The sequence below is a fragment of the Porites lutea genome, chromosome 6 (genome assembly GCF_958299795.1).
Source record: "Porites lutea chromosome 6, jaPorLute2.1, whole genome shotgun sequence".
Taxonomy (NCBI): Eukaryota; Metazoa; Cnidaria; class Anthozoa; order Scleractinia; family Poritidae; genus Porites; species Porites lutea.
In genome coordinates this window covers 10319137-10338387 of record NC_133206.1, presented here as the reverse complement: position 1 = coordinate 10338387, position 19251 = coordinate 10319137, and the positions used below count along the sequence as shown (strand labels likewise).

At 39.8% G+C, this 19251-nt stretch overlaps 1 protein-coding gene across 1 annotated transcript; it reads right to left on the bottom strand.

Moving 5' to 3' along the window:
- Positions 1 to 323: 323 nt before the first annotated feature.
- On the bottom strand, positions 324 to 19218 carry LOC140941122 (H(+)/Cl(-) exchange transporter 7-like). Its single transcript, XM_073390087.1, has 23 exons — positions 19092 to 19218; positions 18895 to 18972; positions 18712 to 18777; positions 17579 to 17644; positions 16599 to 16731; positions 15822 to 15931; positions 15179 to 15259; positions 14328 to 14568; positions 13382 to 13557; positions 12425 to 12479; positions 11940 to 12000; positions 10826 to 10964; positions 9795 to 9888; positions 9180 to 9401; positions 7988 to 8115; positions 7163 to 7248; positions 6111 to 6156; positions 5417 to 5506; positions 4264 to 4353; positions 3787 to 3876; positions 3592 to 3675; positions 1561 to 1641; positions 324 to 931 (listed from the first exon to the last, which is right to left on the bottom strand). The coding sequence occupies exons 1-23, from the start codon at positions 19164 to 19166 to the stop codon at positions 824 to 826; spliced, it is 2400 nt and encodes a 799-aa protein (XP_073246188.1). The 5' UTR covers positions 19167 to 19218; the 3' UTR covers positions 324 to 823.
- Between the last annotated feature and the right edge of the window lie 33 nt (positions 19219 to 19251).

The following is a 19251-nucleotide window of genomic DNA, read 5'->3' as shown; positions in this document are numbered from 1 at the left end:
AGCTTTAGTGTGGTACTTTCTAGTAGCCTGTGTATTCCGCCCTGAACGATATGACTGTTCACAGTCCCCTATTTTTCGGTAAGATCGTCAAGATAGGCGCCCGATTCTTACGATCTTACGAAAGGATAGGAGACTGTAAACAGTCTATGAAAGATGCTTCGAATGTTTTCGTCTGTAATGAAACCTTCATGATGTATTTGCACTGATCACTTCTTTTAAGTTGACAAGAGCAAAGAAGACCCAAACGGGAAGAGCTAAACCCGGTTTGTGTTGCATGAAGCACCTAGGAGTATGGCTATCCCTCTCCTTCCCCCCCCCCCCCCCCACTACTCCGGATGGGTATCCATTTATAGCCTTGGGTGGAGGTGGGGCAAAGTTTCTTATCTAACAGGTACAAACAACTTGACGACAATGCCTGAACCCGCTCCTACAAATCGCCCGGCCACTACGCCACCACGTCTTTTTAAGAGAGATGCGATTCTTCAGACCGGAATAGAACTCCTTATCAGCACACCTTGAAGAACACATTTTTGACCTTACATACTTCAATGGCCGTTTAAAATAAGGTCAAAAACGACGATTCACAGCACCTCGATCAGATTTTTAAATTGTTCAGTTTCCTAGAAGTACATGGTAAACTCCTCCTTCATATTGTTAAACTCTGTTTCTTCTTTCGTAATTGTATTCGCAGTTGATCTCACAGCAATAGACCACAGTCAGTCTACTCTAACCTCATACTGTTCTCGGGTCCTGTGTCGGAGAGGTTTAATCATTTGGTTACATTTTCGACTGACCACAGTGTGATTTAAAACTTTTAAAAATGTTACACGGTGTTTGTTTCCAAGACGTGTACTTCCTCTAAGCCAATCTGACCGCGATGACTCCACATTCGATAACGAGCGATATCTTTCCTTGTTACTATTCCAACAACCTGTCACAGGAAACAAGCGCATCAGATCATCATACAGTGGAACCCCGCTCTACAGACACCCACTTAATACGGACACCGGTTAATACGGACCACGGACAATTTCCTGTGTCCCAAGTCACAAACTCTTATATATCGTCAACCCCGCTTTACCGACGGATACTGGTTTCCCACGCACTTTCTATTTTCCTAGTCACAATCATATGCTAATTGTAGAGATTGAACACTGTTCAAATAATGACAGATTTCTATGGTTTAATACGATTTTTTTTTACTGTAAAAAAACAGCAGCAAAACAGCACGACATGTTTGATTTTGATAAGTCCGTCTTTCTTCTCGAGTTTGACCCTTGTATTGAAGCCTTTTAATAAAGTGTTCTGTCTCTGCTAACACGTTTTCCTTGGCTTTTTCCTACAATCATTGTTTCCACCCAGGAACCTTCTTCCTCTTTGTCTGCTACATGAATACGGAGAACCGGATAACAGGGAAACTGTGGCATGCCCCCTTGGAGTTGTCCGTATTAACCGGGTTCTATTGTAATAGTTTGAAGCACCATAAAATAGAAACCTTCTTACGACCAGAAAACAAACTAAATGGAACCACAGTTTAGTTCCCAAAGGCAGACCACCCACCTTGTTGTTTTCATCTATCACCACGATGTGCCTTAGTCCCAAGGCCCTGAATAATCTAAACGCTCGTGTCAGAGAAGCATTCTGAAGAAACAAACAATCAAACAAATTTTAAAGGAGTTATATTAACCTCCCCTTGTGGGGTTAATTTAACTCCTTACCAATGGCGTTATTTTTGGGGGGAGTTATTTTAGTTTAAAGAACCCTTTTTGGGGATTAAAAATCACCCCAGATATTGAGGAGTTAAAATAACCCCCAAAAAGGAGTTATCCTGTACCTAAAAGTTTTACTCCAGTTTCAGAGTTAAAGTAACTCCAAAAAGAGTAAAAACAACAAAGGAGTAAAATTAACCCCAAGAACTGTTTTTCAGGAGTAAAAATGACCCCAAATTTGGAGTTAAAATAGGGGTTAAAGTAACCCCATAAATGGGGCTATCCTGCACCTAAAATCTTTACTCCGTTTTCGGAGTTATAATAAATACCTAAAAATTACTGTGAAAGGCCTACCCAAGGCACCTACGAATTTTCTTTATCACGAACCCATCTCTCCTGTCTTTATCAAAACGGTAGGGACTGTATGACTTTTGGTATCATTCTAACAAATTTTCCGTATCTGAGACGTTGTGCCTCGTTTCGTAGAGGTGTGCGTATTGTGAAGGTAGGGATTGAATGAATGTCACTCTTTAGGACAAAGCGAAATGTTCGTTATAGAGAGGTTCCCGTTCTAAAAATAGGGAGCTTAAGCAACGGTGTTTTTGAGCGACGGACGGAAGTGGACTTTTTGCGTCATTGGGCAGTGGTTTGGTTCAAACTCTCCTGTAAATCGTCTTAATAAGAGAAAAGAAACTTAGCAATACAAATTTGTTAGCACCAAAGCAGATAAAAAGGGAGAAGGCCTCACTTCCGGTTGACAAGCGTCGCTCAAAAACGTCTTTGCTTAAGCTCCCTAATATTCTGGGGGCGGGAAGTGCACGAACTTTGGCAAAGTGGGAGTACAGCCTCCTTTTGCCTTCTTGAGTGAGGAGGAAGAAAGGATGCTCTTCCTGAATCACGTCAAGCAAGCCTTCGAGGTCACCAAAGCTCAAACTTCTGGACTAGTCAACCTTGTCCTCTCTCGAAAAACTGTTTTTTTCGAGTGCAAGCATCCATTCATTGATAAACCGATGGCCATAACCGAGCCCGCCGTAGCAAGCGCACGGCTATTAGGCCTGGGTTCGAAACTACATCCTAGGAACATGCCGCGCATGCTCAACAAAAATCTTACTCGATTCATTTTCTCGATTCATACAGAGTCTTTCTCAAGTACGACAAAATCGAGCAAGAGAAAGAAAGGTTCTACTGGCAGGCTGGAACTTTGGTAGCTTTGTAACAGTAAGAACTGTCTATAATTTTTAGATTTGTCGCAATAACAGATGAAGAGTTAACCTGGTCCCAGGCGAGAGAAATGACAATTAAAATTTGTCTTTGTGTTCTTAGCGCTAAAGTGTTTGAAAATCCAGACGTTTCGGGACTACTGTCCCTTCATCAGTGGAAGATGCCGTTACACTGAACGCGCGTCATTTTATTCAAATGTGGCAACATTTGAAGCGCGCGCTGGAAGAGTTCGCTCAAATAAAATTGAAGTCAATGTTTATGCCGCGCGGCTGTAGAGTTTTGCATTTAAAAATTAGGCGGCCCTACGCTCTACGTCTGTCCCTGGTGTTGTGAAGACCCGCTCGAACAACAGCTACCATCATATCATCTGTTGTGTGACCGGGGGAGGAAAAATGTTTAGCAAAGGGTAGGTCAGCTTTCTTTGAGACAGATCTGAGGTGTTCGCAGAACCTGTCCCCAAGAAAAATGACAAGCCAAATAAAGAACACGTAGTTTCTTTTAGTTTTGTTTGCGACGCTAACTTATGGAAGAGTCTCAGGACAAAAAACAAATGGTATAACTAGGCATGCCGAGGATCCTACTGTGTTAAAATAATTTCAATGTGGAATTTCGAACACTTTTCTTAATTTGGTCGCTTAAAGAAAAATAAATCATAACTTACCGCATATAATGTGTAAGGACATGGGTTTAAATAAGGCCTCAGGTCCATATAACATTCTCTTTCCTTCTGAGATATACTAACGTTCTAGAGTAAAAGCAAAAACACAGTCACTAAACTCAATTGCTAAATGAGGTAGTTAGCGTGGTCGAGAAGTCAGAGCGCTGGAATTGGGGTTAGGACGTGGGCTATACGTACCCGAATAGGCGGAAATCTTGGGTAAGCATCCCTAAAGTCTTTCAGGGTTAATTTATTTTTACACCTCGGTGGGTTGCCTTCCGCGAACGTCTGTAGAAAAAACAGAAGCCAAGGCAACATAAGAAAACTTTAGACGAAGTGGTTGTCAGAAGTTGGAAAATCGCGGTCATTGCTTAGAATGACTAGAAAGGTAATGTAATTTGCGCAGTGAAGCATTCTAATAAGTTGCGGGTGCGTTCACGTAACCTGCGGAATAACGGAGCAAAAATTTGGAATGTACCGCTCTCTTCTAGAATGAAAGCAATCAAAAATGCATACAAATACGTGATAGAGCGATACCCTGTACTTGATGTAAACCTCGACGCGCCGCTGAGAAAGGGCTGTGTTCTGTGCCTACGGCAATCTTTAATTGTGGTCAGGAATTTTTAAGACGAAAGAACCACAACGACAGTAACAAGAACAAATTTTCAACCTCACCTTCGATTTAAGAAGAATAATAAGCTGTGATCTCAAGATTAAGCCACGATATGTCCCAAATGTTGCTTTACTGCTAGCACTTCCACTATCCTAACATGTTACAAAGAAAGACCGTCTTGTTAATGGCTACGTGCAAGCCAAGTAATTAACCACGGTTCATGTACATGTAAACATCTTATTATCCACTCCCTGAAAGACTACTATTTTGCATTGCTGACGTTCAATGTTTGCGAGGGGCTGAATTCAGAACCACAGTTAACTTAACCAGGACATGGGCTGTTAAAATTAGTGTTTTGCTGTCTTTTTTTAAAGACCCAATTTGGCATTTTATTTCAACCTCAAAAAAAAAAAAAGCACAATAAAAAATGTTTAAATTTGTCTTTGGCTTTCTACAACGTTTTTAATATATTTGCTCCTGTATGCAAGGCTTGGATTAAATGGCCGAGTTTGCCGAAACTTTTTGACACAATGCGCATGCGTAATATCAGAAACCGTAATTCAATGGTAAGTAATTGACTTAAGCCGCTGACAATAGTCGAATTGCAGTTAAGAGTTATTGATTTATCGATACACCGTGAATTTCACGCTTCAATAGACTTCGCGATGGAGAATACAAAAGAAAAAACACTAAATGGCTCCCACATGGATAAGATGGGCCTTCCGTAGTCATTTAAATAGGGACTTTGACAGGTACCAGCTGGGATTTCTGATCCCACATACTAAAGCCGGAACGAATGGGAGATACCTAGCGGGCCTCCTGATAAGGAACGGCTTGGTGAAATCCGAAGGGCTAACCACCCCCAGTTTTTTTTGTCCCTAGTTTATTATATGATGGCACGGAAGTTTTACAAACTGAAAACAGCAAAGTTAAGTAATCCTTGCCGTGATTAAAAATTCAACGAAGAAATTATTGTTGCCGTAATTGACTCTGAAAACGCTACGCCGGGGACTGATTTGCGGAAATAAAGTTGCTCGGTCATAGCTTTTGCATTAATCTTTAAAAAGCGACATTCCTCTCTCTTTCGGACGGAGCTGTTTTTGGTGGTGGGGGTTTTTGTGTCAAGAATCGCTAAAAATGACAACGTTAGTTTCACGTAAACCATACCACTTCTGCCAATTTCATAACATCACAAAAAAAGGACAAAAAGTTTACCTCCTTGTCACTCGAGTCAGGGCAATCGACAACAGGAAAACCGTTGTGGTGTGAGCGTTTATCCTTTAACACGTCAACTATTCGGCCAACCTGACAGTAAATACAGTAATTGCAAGTAATCAAAGTCACTGAAAAGTCGCAAAGATAGTCCGTCTGTCTGCACACACATTCAAAATTGCACACATCAGCGATCGCAGATACTGATTTTTGTAAGCAAACTCAGGACTCAAGACTCAATTTCACATATTGTAGGGTGAAGCGATGTCACACAGGACGATGTATCGTAACGACTACTATCAGTGCACCCCAGCGTTAACAAAATTGTTACAACAAAGAGTGTAAAGATGGTGACGAACGGTCTACATGTGTGGTACCAACACTTCCCCACCAACCCCCCCCCCCCCCTTAAAAAAAACTAATTTCATGATGCTAGTTTTAAAAATTACTTAATTCTGTATGCGAAGCAACATGAATCAGGGTCACTGAATGAGGTCTCTTGTTGGTCTCTTGTCTTGAACAGGGTAGCGAAATAAACGACATTTTTCGCCTCGGCGGTACATCTCTACCCAAACTTCCCCTGAGTTCCCCTCCGGGGATCTCCGGGGTTGATACTCCCCACATCCGATTCTGCACCACAGCAATAGACGTGAAAATAAAGCAATGAAACATAAAAAAACTCACACAAGGTACTTACCTTCTCCACTGTGTTAAAACAAACAACTTGTCTACTCATAATATCACTGAAAAAATGAACAAACAAAAATTGCGAATAAATTTATGTCAAACGAGAACTTACTGACAGACAAGAATGGGAAAATATCAAAATCAAATGGGTACTTCAGAAGTACTTCCCACAAACAATGGACCGCGGTTACTGGTAATGAAGGTCTAACGCTTTTGTCTGTGGAAATCCTATTCTGTGACCATTCTAACAAAACCTCGTTTGACAGCACATTCGCACGATACATTACTACACATTACCGTAGTGTTTTTGTATTAGGCCCAGAGAAATTTGCATTTCTCCTTAAATTTTATTTTGGGAGCAAAGGATTTCATTCAGTGACTGGAAACTTTTGGCATGTTAATTTGATTGGGTTTACCTTTGATTCAAACGACTCGTTATCTACTAAATCAGAGTTATCATGCTTCTGCCATGACCCCGTGCCGTGATGTTTTCGCCTCGATATCAACTCGGACAGAGTGTGCTTTTCCAAACAGAGTCTTGATAAGGTATTTTATAAGCAGAACACCAATCTACAACTGTGTTTTCGTTTAATTTTTTTAGCTAAAAATATCCTTCCCATGTCGTCGAAAAACGTTAAGCTGTATATATGTGGGGTTAATTTCCTTTTTTTCCTTATTTTTTTAATTTTGAACAATATTTAGCCAGGGGTGCCCAGTTTAGCGAGGCTGGTTTGAATGGGGCCCTGATGAAAAGAAAAAACAACACAAAAAACAATAACAGATAAAAAAATGGAACAACTAAGTAAAGAGAAAGTACTGGAGGCTCAATTTGGCTTGGATCTAAAGTGCCTTTTTAGGCCAAACCAAAACAAACTTGTTTAAATCATGCTCGCTCCTCAGGGTCAGCGGAAGCGTGTTCCAGATCTTGGCTCCGATTTTATTATGAAGTTCAAAGTATCCCTCATAAAAGTCGCCAGGACGTTTGGAAAGTGAATGATGGATTTCATTCGAAATCCGGTGTGCGAGCAAGGGGCCAGTAACAAAGTAGTGCTGTAGGATTACCTTGCATTCATTCCAACAGCCATTACAGGAGCCTCCCAGCCGAGTAACGGAACACCTTGTAACTTGACATGGATATCATATAAACCCTGAGGAGAGTAAGTAAATAATTCACATTTGATACCTTGTTTAGAGGTGGTGGAAACGAAAAGAAGGGAAAAAGCCCTCGTAACAACTGGAACGGATCTCGCCGAAGGGAAAAAGAGAAATGGGATAAAAAGAAAGGCCTAAGGTAGCCTGTTCCAAGCCTTCAGATAGTAGGGAGTGGCGCGGGGTAAAGAAAGCAAGGAAAAGCAGAGGGAGGACTCGGAAGAGCGTCGTGGGAACGCCTGTAGGACTCTCTTTCCTCTATCTCCCCTCCCTCGTGTTCATTTTCTTCGCGCCCCATTTTAGTTTGCTCTCTGTTATCTGAACGTCTGGAAAAGGCTAGGCCAAAGGATAAGGAGTCAAGAAAAATGGATGCTAAGATACCAGTGAATAACCTATTGTCCACTTGGGGACGACAAGTCGGTTTTTTCATAGCCTGGGTGACACCAGTTTGAAGTGGAAGAGGGACGGGGAATACCTTTTCTCTCACGCACCGAATCTCCCCTCCCCTCCCCCCCCCCCCCACGCTTCATTTTCTTTCGAACGCCTGTCACAGGCGTGCCTGCAAACGACAAATAGGATTTCATAAGCACTATCAACGCACACCTAAGACTACAGTGAAGCAGACGTGTGAAAAGAAATGAAGAATTGAAAAAAAAAACCTCCCGCTAGCTAAATTGGGGGAAACTGAAGATACAAATGTTTCGTTTTTGTTGTAAACGCACATGCTCAAATTCTCACCTCGTTAAAGAAATCTCCGACCCATTTGGCGATCATAAGGACAAGCATTATAGGAATACCAAAGCTGATGTTTCCAGTCGCTTCCATCAATATAACAGTCAGACTGATTGTCATTCGGACAACACCACCTGTAAGGAAAGCGAGAAAAGAGCAAAAAACCGTTAGGCAGCTTATAACAAAACACGCTTCTTGACCTGTGGTCAATAGAAGGGAGGCTGTTTTCCGTAACGCTCAAGCAAGAAAGGTTTTGTGTATGCCTTACGGAAAAAAAATGTGGTACTACTGCGGCTATACACTACAAATGCATTTTTTTACATTGGTTTGGTAAGAGATTTCGACTGGCTACAGTCCTGACAACCTTGTGATCTAATACACAGCGTGGAGTATACTCGTAGAAAATACAGCGCACGAAGTTCAGACGAAACGTTTAGACGCATGTTAGAAGACTTGCCCAGTGGCGTGCTGAGTGGCACTAGACTACCGTGCATGAACAGCCGGGAGAACAACTTCTTACTCAACCTTCACGGCTGAATGCTTAACACAAATGGAACACAAACGAGCGACTGAACAAGAACGAGCGACAAGAAATGATGATGTCAACAATCACATTGCTGACCACCATTTACAGACCGGGCGAAATATCAAATCGATTGGGACTCTGCGACATGCATTACGTATTTTACAGGCTACTATCAACGACTCACTGACTAAAGCTGGCTCACTAACTTAGGACAAACGCCACTGAATCAAACTCAGCATTTACCGTCACTTACAAACGGACTCAAGTCGGCAAAACTGATAACGATAGAATGAATGGACAACCGACAATTTGACTTAAAAATAAACGACAATTGTAACTTTGGCAAAACGAGGATAGAAACGCATAAATCACATTTAGAGTCTTCATAGCCAATTACATTTCGGCTTAATTGACAGAAAACCAATAACATCGCGACTTACTGGCTAATCAGGTCTATAACCATACCATCAACTGACGTGATATAGTTCACTTTGACTGTGAAGGTGACTACCGCACAGGTTGTCAAAACGTCAGTCACTGTCAACAACAGTCCTATTCCAGACTACACTCATGAGGACGTTAAAATAGCGAACATATTTTTAGAGTTACATAAGACAAACAGTCTACTTTGGTTCCGTTTGTCAAGTGTTTGTGCAATACTTAACAGCTTACCAAGAGTTGCAGCCGCTCCAATCAAGGCATAACTTCCAGGTTCTCCCCAGGTTCCTTTAGGAAACCAGGTTCTCAAAGCTACCCCAAACAGCCGTCCCCAGGCCGCCCCGGTTAAGATGCATGGCACAAAAAGACCGCTGGGAACAAACAAGCCGTAGGTCCAAGTGGCTAACAGAAAGTAGACTGGGGCGAAACCAGCTAGTGTAGTCACATGGTACGAACCTAATATGGAAATAGTCGTATCATAAAAAATATGAGAATACAGTCACCTCAGGTTATAACGAAACTAGGTAAGAGAAAATCTCATGCTGGAAAATCCGAACGTCTTTTCAGCCTGCAAAAGCCGTTTTAACTTTACAACGTCTAATCAAAGATCCAAGAGTTAACAGATTTGAAAAACAGCGCAATGAAACAGTAGAAACAAACACAAGTATGGGCAAGAACCCGCAATTAAAATTAAAAGTATGGCTTCGATATATCCCGCGTATATAATGACACTCTTCGAAATCTGACCTTGGGAGTTTGAAAAAAAAATACAAATGTGTTTCAAATTCAACATCAAAGGTTAAAAATCCCAGCTAGCACGAAGCGATCCCGTTGGCTATTCTGGCGTACCTTCGGGTAAATGGAAGAGGTTTTTAATTGACTCCTCGGGTGTGCTGAATACTAATGTTCCCATAGCACTGTATTCACCATCCTCACAGAAAAACTAGACAAAGTAAGAAAGTGAAATATAACTTGCATTAGCTTGCAATATTGCACAAAAGTAGTGTGAGAGAAATTCCTATTGATCTCAGGTTATTACGCCAAATTTACTGTCATAAGTGAAGCTAGAAACGAGAAAGCGGAGGGGAGTGAAGGAGAGAAGCTCCCGTTTTCTGTGACAATGTACCTTAAATATAAGCGAGGACAGCATTAAGGTATGACAGTACAGTGGCAGTTTCGTTTGTTTCGTTCAAAATTATCAGAACGTTGTATGATTTTGATTTAAAAGAAGCTTTGACGTTCATGATTATTTTTATCACATTCGCTAAAGTTTCAGTTCGTAAAATCGCGAAAATTAAGTGACTTACATTCCAAAATTTACGAAAAATTAAAATGCCGCTAAAAAAGGATTTTCAAAATCGCTAAATTAACGTGTCGCCAAAATTTCATGAAATACGGTATATAGATAAGGCAAGGCTAAAGGCGAAGCTCTCGTTGATAAATTTATAGTAATAAATATTTATTTACTTCAACCAATAACTTGTAACCATTGCAAAGAAATCCGTTTGGAGTTGAGCCTGCGATCATTTGAAAACTAGTAACTTGTCAGTGGATAATTTCAAAAGAAGATGTACCATCGATGGGTCCACACCCGAGCCCGCGATATAGTTATGTGATACTGGTCAGCGGACACCCTGTTTTGAAAGCTGTCAATTGACCACAACATGGATGTGCAATATCAGGTTGCAGGCTCTGACAGTAGCTAGAAAGTGTGAGCTTTCACAGTGGTTTCCCTGTGGTGCAGAAGGAAGGGTGGACGGAGGGACGTACGGTCACGTGACTACCAAAATTCATCGGACGGAAATGGAATAATAACCACATTTTCTTAACTATGGGGCTCTGCTTGTACGCGCGTGGAGCTCTGCGATTAGTAGCAGTACCTGCAGTGGTCTGGTTATGTTTGCGGCTCCTATGGGTTTGCAGTCATGGTAGAAGTAGATTAACACGAACGCAGAAGTAGCACTCAAAGTCGAAACTATCAGAGCTTCAATAACACGAACCCAGTTGCTCGTCACAAACCTGTATGAGAGAAAGCAAAAGGACTTTAAAGGAGCTGCTGTATCACGAAATTTATCAAAATTCAAACAGTGGGAACTGAGACTAAATTTAGTGAAATAACCGCGCAGAACATTAAAAGAATGTATAAATAACACACCAAATAAAAAATGAGGCAAGGATGGACAAACTTGAAGAAGACTGAAAAGGATTGCAATTGTGGTTCTTGAAAACCTGTTAATCAACAGTTTTTCAAAGTTCATTTTTGTTGTTTCTAACGGTTGATATAATGCCTGGGAGACATTCACAAAAAACTGTAATTTTGTCACTCACTAATATTTTTTCAAGTTCTATTATATATAGCCAATAAGGACGCGAATTGGCCCCCCCGGGGGTACTTCCTAGTAACAGGCTATTGGGGATGTGATGGATGGGGTCGCATTTTCACGACTGGATTGACTATAATGGGGTTGAAACGTAAGAAATGTTTTAAAGAAAAAAAAAAGTGACTAAGATGGGGTCTATATTTGGCCACAGAATAGACGATAATGGGGTAGGGGTTCTGAAAAGCCAGCGGCACACGCCCAGCAAAAATTAACTCAAGTAACCGCCGCACCCCCCCCCCCCCCCCTGGAAATTGGCATTGTTAACCAAATGAACTTGACGTCACAGCCCCTTTAAGGGAATGGTCGTTTGATACTTACAGAGAATTTCTAGATGGAAATTTTGTATAGATTGCAAATCTACATTAGCTAAAACCGGCGTGGCCGAGATCCGGAGGTTATTCCAAATGAAAGGTCGTAATTATTTTAGTAGCTTATCTCATCAAATTTACCCTTGGTACCAGAGATTTTTTCTCGCGTGTGACGAGGAGCTTCGTCTGCCGCAGGCCCACACGTCTTCGGCCTTCGGCGAGTCACTTTTAAGACTTGACCAAAACCAGAAACCGCGCATGAAAAGTCTCTGGCACCCAGAGTACATCAAATTAAACATGCTTACTTCATCCTGAAAATGGATAAATGGTGATTGATGGCGTTGAAAAGAGCCCCAAATAAACCACCTAAAAAACAACAGCAGAAATGAAAACTTATATTATATATTTTAAAATAGAACGTGTTGGATAAATATGTTAACCCTTTGAAAACCACAGTCAGTCTGTACCAATTGTTTTCAGTATTTTGGAAAATGAAATTGGATCGTCTAAGCAATGCTTAATATTTGAACCGGTTCTTGGCAATAAAAGTTTTAACACTTAAGTTCCAAGAGCGACCAACATCAATTTTCTCTTAACAATAGAAATTCATCATCAAGAGAAGAGGTTGGGAGAGATAATAAAACGATCACCACATGGAAAATGCTTTGATCACGTATCAAATTCTCTCAACTTATTCTTCAAGAAAAAGTATGAAGACCAGTCTTGAGAATTTACATGTGTGGGTAATGGAGATTAAAATTTGACCCGCATTCATACTTATCGTACTCACCCAGAATTGCCATAACACAGAATAAAGGGAATTCATAACTGAAATAGGTCTGTCCCTAGGGATCAAACAGAAAACGGACCAGTCACTCACAGAACCCGTTTGCACGGGTCTGCACAAAATTTTGAACGGACGAATTTTTTAACCTGTGCAACCCGTTTACACGGACTGTGCAAATTTTGTCACAGATTGCATGCAGTACTGTTTGCCGTTCAAAAACGTGCACGGTTTCGCGGGTTCCGTGTAAACGAAACGCCGATCTGTGCAAGTTTTTGTCCGTTCAAAAATTTGTACAGACCCTTGTAAATGGGGCTACAGTTACTCTATCCAAAATAAAAAGTTTTGATTTGTTTTCAACATTTTATAATCATCAGGCCGGATTTTTGAAAACGTCAGCAGAAACTATCTCCAAAGTTGCCAATACTGAAAAAAAAAAGAGTGCAGCCATTGCTTTTTTTGTTCTCGTCCTTTCTTCCTCCTTGCTCTCTCTTTTTCTCCTTTCCTAGTGTGATTTTCGAGCTTGTTGAGCGGAAAAAACCTGCCTTTTAGCTCTTTTTCATTCAAATGGCCGCAAGTTTCGCTTAAGGTTCGTTTTCAAAAAACTGCTAGATATATAAGTCTTCATAAACAAGCTGATTTTTTTAACTGCATGCAGTGTTGCTTCGGATCTCCGTCTCACTGTAAATTTTGTATACGTAATATACACGCTAAAATCTTGGCAAAAACATAAGAGCATGTTCAAATTCTATGTTTTTCTAAATCAAGGATACAACTGTATCTTTAATTTAGAAAAGCAAAATCATTTCTAATCTAGGAATATTTTTGTTGCAAGTGAAACCCTCGAAGACCTGCCACGATGGACATTTCAATACATGCTGTAGTGTTCTTTCTACATCTTTTATAATATATCTCTAAGCATTGCAAGTGCAATCCCATTAGAAACAGTATGAGTATACTGACCTCAAAGGAGCCAAAATTGATCAGTCCAGGATTTGAGAGATCCATTGGAGAACCATGGTAAATTGATAAAAGAACATTAAGAGTAAATGTTGATACCATCGAAGCAAAAAACATTCGCCACGTAAGGCTTTGATTCCAGAAGCTTGCTCCCTCTTCCAAACTGAAAAGAACTCCACCTAAAAAGAAACGAAGACATTTTAGAGCTCTAAAAAATATTGATAAAGTTGTTAGGGATTTAGAATCAAGTTACCGGCAAACGGCAGTTTGTACACCACATGACCAAGTGTTCCTTTTACTTGTCGTTTACTAGCTGTTCGTTATAATCTACACAAGATTAGAACGAGATGCTTCATGCCCTTTTTATCTACAAGACTTGCAAAAACGGTAAATTTTTATGAAAGTGCTATGAAGCGCTTTCCCACAAATTAATTAAATGACACTTTAAACACACTGCTGATCTGCGCAGTGTTTTTAAGGTTTGGTTAATACACAGTCCATATGCATCTAGCTGTGCTGCAAATTGAAAATGAAAGCAAAGTCATGAATTATTCAAAATCATTAGCTTTTGAAGCAATGAGCAAACTGAAACTTTAGTGCAAAACTATTTGAAAGAGCCAAGGTTTCTTCAGTTTGTTCCTGAAAAAAATTGTATGCTTTAGCCTTGGTGTCGATAAAACAGGTGTCTGTGAAGATGTATACCATGACAGCCTGCTTGATAAGGACACCCAGATCAGTAATACAGACACTTTGACACGTCCTGTTAGCGTCCACATTAAAAGAAAATTAACTATATAAAGGTCTTGAGAATACCGTATTTACACGATTAAACACTGCCCTCTAATAAATGCCGCAGATGGAAGCAAAATTACTATGAATAAATGCCACCCTCGGATAAACGACACACCCAATGGAGAAGAGAAATGACTAAAATGATGGAAAGGCTTACCAACAGGAGCTCCAAACGCTGCTGACACTCCAGCTGCTGCGCCTCCAGAAACAAAATCTCTTTTTTCGTGGTCCTCACGAAAATAATGAAACAAGTGCAAGTCTTTGTTGAATGTTGTAGACCTTCCTTGAGACACACCTGCAGCCACTACTGCACCAGCATGAATCATTGGACCTTCCTTGCCACAAGCCAAGCCACCCGCCACTGAGAATATTACACCTACTACTTTGCAGAATAGGGTCTAATGAAGAACATTACGATACTTGTTAGAAATGACTTCAATTAGAGGGTCCCAGAGAGGTTACTCCCATATGACTGGTGGGAATACTTGTCTGAAAATTAAAATAACTATTAAATACCTAAGGGAGACGAATTTGGGTGAGGCACAAGTTTAAACTGACCCTTAAGGAGACCATACTAAAACAAACATATAAATAAGAGCTAGAGAATTTTTTGTTGCACTAAAGATGTTAACATAGAATGCTTCATCAGATTTCTGTGTGGTCAGTGTCATGGCTTTTTTAGTAAATACTAAAAAAATATTTTTTTTTAGCGATACCTGAATGGGCAAATAAAGTGACTTTCCATCCCACACACCCTTAAAAAAGATCAAAATCTGCAATTTACTCCCCAAGCGAGACGACAAGCATCCCCGTCACTTTTATATGGAGTCCTCCTTGGAGAGAAAAGAGAGCACCACCAAAATCCCCTCCCTGTCAGAAAATTCACTGTTAAAAAAATTACACAAAGCTTTGAATTTACAATGTATGTACCTTACAAAAGAAGTTATAAGATTACTCCCTCTGTTAGGTACTAATTATGCAATTATTGCGTCTTTCTAATCTACATACCTTAAGTCGTACCACATGAGGAACGAGTACTCCATTGAGATAACACTTGATTTGAGGAATACCACTCCCGATTGCAACAGGCTGAAAAAATAAATCATATCAAAATAAAAACACTATAATATTATTGGAAGGTACAGTAAGACTACAGGAGATATAACAAAAGGTCACCACAATAAGTTAAAGAGCTAATGAAACTGGTGGTCAGGCTTCAACTTTATTGAATTTGGTGTTCAAATAGTTATCAAAGTGAGAATAAGAAAAAACAATATCACACAGAGAAGTCTAATAATTGTTTATTATTAATGGTAGTTTTACTGTAGCTATTATTATAGGTATCACCAATTAGTAGAGGCTAGTTTTTTCCGGCCTTGGCCAATAAAAACTGATATTATAAAGTTGATTGAATGTTTGAGGCTCAATCCTGCCAGTCTCATGAGTATGTTTACCAGTACACCATTCCACTGGGTTATTCCAGAAAAAATCCACACCTCTTGACAAAGTAAGATAGCGAGATATTTTTATAGTTGGCAAGGGTTTCTAGAGGTTTTAACGTCCCCTCCCCTTCAACATGAATTTCCAGCATTCCATCCACAATGGGTATTGGGATTTTTTTTGGAACACTCCATTTTAAAAGCAGCTGTACCTCTCCATAAACAACCAATACAGTTGCAATAAGGACGAAGAGCACATCAAGCGCAACCCATAATGAGAAAGGAGCAGTCATACAGTCACCGCTGGTACACCAGTCAATATCTTCAAGGATGCAGTTAAGTTCCTAATATTGATCTTTACATATTGAAAAAAAATGGGATAAATATTTCATTAATTATTATTGTTAGTCAATCAACAAATACATTATTTTATTATTTTGTTATTACAAAATAATAATTATTTTTTTGCATTTTTTCAGAATTAAAATAATTATTAATTTAGATTTATCCACCTCAACTGTAGCCTGTAATGCAGACATTTTTTTGAACATGCAGCTACTTTAATAAATAACTTGCTGAAGTAACTACCACAATGAATTCCAAAAATAAATAAATAAATAAACGAGTTGGAGCTAATCAAAGGGGACAGTCTCTACTTTCACTCTCCCCAATCTTTCTCTGTTCCCCAAATCAAAGATGACAGCAACAGGAAACTTAGCATCTGCCCAACTAAAAAATATCCCTGCTCTGGAGCTTAACTCAATCGGCAACATGAACTTTAACAACTGTCTGTCTGTCTGTGTGTATCAATAACTGGATTCCCTGTGCAACTCTGTAGTTGTCTGTTAATGAATTGTAATATTATTATTTTCAGTACAATGGGTTTTTCACATTTCTTTCTATGGATCAGGTTCCACTCCTTAACTCCATTATAGTTAAATTTTGTTGATGCAAAGCTACCGGAAGCAAAATTAATATAAAAAGGATACATTCCTTTATGAGACTATACTTTTGGTCAGCTATGATTATTATTAAACAGTCAATTGAAAATGCAATAAGTCCAGTTATGAATCCTATGATAAACATGACCACCCATCTGTTGATGTTGATTTTCAGTCGTTCCTGTGTAAAAAAAAAAAAACAACAACAGAAAGGACACAGTGCTGTTGGAGAGGCCAATAAACAAAACTTTTTCTGTAGGCCCGGGGGAAGGGGGGGGGGGACTTGGGTTAATTATTGCTGGGTATGTGCCACTGGCCTCTTAGAGCCCCTACCCCACTGCAGTCTTTTCTGTGGCCATTTATAGACCCCATCTTAGTCACTTTTGGGCAAATATGTAATTTTCGTGATCCCAGCTTAGTCACTTTCTATTTTATGAATTGATCCATTTTAAGATTGAACGAAGAACACGTTACTTTTCATCTGCAGTACAAACGATCTGGTACGTTTGCTAACTGTAAATATGAAGAACTGTCTTACCCCTAAAAATCCGAAAATGTGCGACCCTATTCTAGTAACTCCATTGAAAATGCAACCCCATTATAGTCAATTAAGTCGTGAAAATGCGACCCCATCCAGCGACACATCCCCATTAGCCTCTACTCTTATAAAGAAGTACCCCCCCCCCCACCCCCCAGGTCTGTAGGTAGCCTGACAAGGAAGTGTTAGCAAGAATATGGCAAATTAGAGCAAGTAAGAATAAATAAAATGCCATGACTTTCTGAGGCCTAAAAGTGAAATCATTAAACTTTATGACTTTTCAAGTTTTCTATGTCCCATATGAACCCTGTCAATGGATTTTCCAGGGAAAACAGGGTGGGAGAGGGGGGATTTGAGGTAAAAATTTCAGGAAAAGTATGTAACTTCACTGGAACTTCCAGCAAACCCTCAAAAAAGGGGGTATGGATACTTTCTGGGACAAAATAACTCAGACTATTATTCTCAACTGTACTGCAGAATCAGTTCTTACCTCTGCTGAATAAGACTTCTGTTCCTTGAAGTAAAGAGTATTTTCTGCAGTATCATAATCTAAACTCTGTTGTAAGGTACACAAAAGAGGCAATTCAGATCTAAAAGAATTCTTATAGAATTGGCCATTAACATTTTGGCCATTCTTATCACATTGTTTTTTTTTTTTTTTCAAAACAAAACAGAGAGTCAAGTTCATTCAGAAACCAAACTGGAAGAGTAAATCTTGGATTAAGGAAAGTTACCACATTTGCTACCCATTCCAGTCCACTGGGAGGCCAATTGTATACCAAAATAAGTAATCACTCCTATAATCAGTTACATGATGCTGTTGTGAGATTTCGTACCGGAATAAAATTCTTGCACAAGTGCAAGAACCAGGGTAAGGTTTCATTGACTATTATTACATTTTCATCTTAAAAGGTTGAGATATAAGGAAAAAATGTCAAGAGGTTGGTCATCTACTGCAGATGACATGGGCATGCCTCCTTAATAGCTTTAAGCTAGTTGGAATCCCTCTTTCAAAACGGCTGGGGACATCCCTAATTTGTAATACAATGTTTAACAGCTGCTGTGCATGACTCCATGACTGTCTTGGGCATTTGCAGTTTCCTCAAGAAAAGTATTTAAAATTGCCAGACAGCCAGGTGAGGGGGTGGAAGGGGTTGGCGGCAGGAAGGGGAAGGGCCGGCTTAAATTTTACAGAGCAACACCTCAGCCTAAAACTTCATTATTTAAGGACTACAAGATTACACGTCTTATAGAAGTCTGCACAAAGCTGAAAACATTTTATTTGGTACACATGCTCACTTTGGGACCATCAGTCAAAACTGCCCGGAAGTTCTCCGGGGTCGATCCCCTGGATGGCTGCTGATAAGTGCATAATCATGATTACTCAATGATTACCCATCAATACTCATTGACGTCATTCATAACCAAGTTATAATGCCCGGAATTAAACATCTTGATCATTGGCATCAGCATACTTTAATGATTATATTTTTTAGGCTATGCACTAGTGTAAAATTCAAAACATGTGACACCGCGTGATGTTATCAATAGCTAAAACTGTGTGTCTTCAACAACATGCAACAGCATTGAACCTATGGTTTGGAAATATATTATTTGCGGTACCTCATATTTCGATGAGATCTTTTGAAGACTTCCTGGTTCTGACACTGAATTACATAGAGAGCCATTCTACAAAAAAGAGAGAAAAATAAAATCTGAGTTGGGTACTTTAATACCAAGGAAGCTGTTAATCTTGTTTCGAATATTGAAGACTATGAGACAACCTATTTGATTTGTCCTACTCACCTCGCTTGATACTGATCGTGAATTGTCCACAGCTTCTGACAAACGTCTTCTACGGGTTACTTGGCGTTGAACTCCAGGCTACGACCAAACACAAAGTAAGCTAATAAGCTCTAATAGCGTGTACGTTTTTGTGGGGGAATTACAAAGAGCGTCGCGAAAAGGAAGGGTATGACAACATGATCGGAGCTAAAACTTACAACTTCATTATCAAGAAGCGGAGAATTTTCTGACGGCATGTTAGTTAACCTGTTCAAAGGCTGTAATCGCGGCATCGAGGAAAATACTCCAGTGCTCCAGACATATGTGTGACTTCGACTATTTCGATTTCCTCTCTCAGAACACTAGAGCCCAGTGCAA